The following is a 1,139-nucleotide window of genomic DNA, read 5'->3' as shown; positions in this document are numbered from 1 at the left end:
TTCTACACACCCCCCCTGTCTATTTCCACTTGTAAATATCAATACGATCGCCTCTTATTCCTCTGAACTGTGATGGGGTAGCGGTCCCAGACTCCACCTCTGGGTCAGGGGAATAATCCTTCTCTGAGCTGCCTCAGATACCCAGTCCATCACCCTTCGGCAGAGGGGTCCCAGACCTGTCCCAGGAGACTCTGGCTGTGATCTGACCGGCGCTGACATCCCTACTACTATACTCTGTTCTCTTTCACAAAAACGACACAAAATACTCTCGTCGACAAAAAGAAAAACACGCTGTGGTTTTGCCTAATGTGTATCAGCTGTTTCCCCCCCCCACCCAAGTCTGTGCGGCCTGCATTGTCTTGGATTTGATTTGATTGATGATGATAACATTGGCTGTTCTAACCGGGGAGGGTGTGGGGGTGGAAATCGAGAAGCTATCTTGGTTCTGTTGGGCAGTGGAGAGCGAGAAATGGCTGGGACCTCCACAGTCATAGAGATGTACACCAACGGAAACAGACCCTTCGGCCCAACCCGTCCATACCGACCAGATATCCCAACCCAATCTAGTCCCATTTGCCAGTACCCAGCCCATATCCCTCCAAACCCTTCCTATTCATATCCCCATCCAGATGCCCTTTAAATGCTATAGTTGTACCAGCCTCCACCACATCCTCTGGCAGCTCATTGCATACACACACCACCCTCGGTGTGGAGGTGGACAAAATATTTACAAAACACTTCACAGGCACACGGCCCAGTCTGGGATTGTCCTGGGCTGTGTTGGGGAGGTTGGAGAGAGAACACAGTGAAACAACGATGAGCCTACCTTCAGTTTGCAAATCGATAAACGCCTTCATTTCCTGCCCTTTACTGATTACGATGCAGAACGTACGATTGCCCCACGTAGTAAACCTGTCAGGATAGATCAGAGGCAGCAACATTACAGCATATTCCAAGGCCACAGGCTGGAGATTGCGTGCCTCACATGGGAGACAATTAGACTGAGGTGTTCAATCCCATTCACAGACGGGTGGATACACCAGGAGGGGGGGGTATCATTTCCCACTTGTTAGGGCACACCATGATGAGGAGAAAGGATTCTGTGTAGTACCCCAGTGTTATACACTGACAGACCTGTC

At 50.3% G+C, this 1,139-nt stretch overlaps 1 protein-coding gene across 1 annotated transcript in view; it reads right to left on the bottom strand.

Moving 5' to 3' along the window:
- Positions 1 to 906, bottom strand: part of LOC122546369 — a 9,091-nt gene extending 8,185 nt beyond the window's left edge. The window contains exon 1 of the mRNA XM_043685102.1: positions 827 to 906. Within this exon, the coding sequence (XP_043541037.1) occupies positions 827 to 857 (31 nt within the window). The 5' untranslated portion in view covers positions 858 to 906. The remainder of the gene's footprint in view (positions 1 to 826) is intronic.
- Positions 907 to 1,139: the final 233 nt, after the last annotated feature.

Source organism: Chiloscyllium plagiosum, unplaced genomic scaffold (assembly GCF_004010195.1).
Source record: "Chiloscyllium plagiosum isolate BGI_BamShark_2017 unplaced genomic scaffold, ASM401019v2 scaf_94456, whole genome shotgun sequence".
In the NCBI taxonomy this organism is placed as follows: Eukaryota; Metazoa; Chordata; class Chondrichthyes; order Orectolobiformes; family Hemiscylliidae; genus Chiloscyllium; species Chiloscyllium plagiosum.
This window is presented reverse-complemented; position numbering and strand designations above follow the sequence as displayed.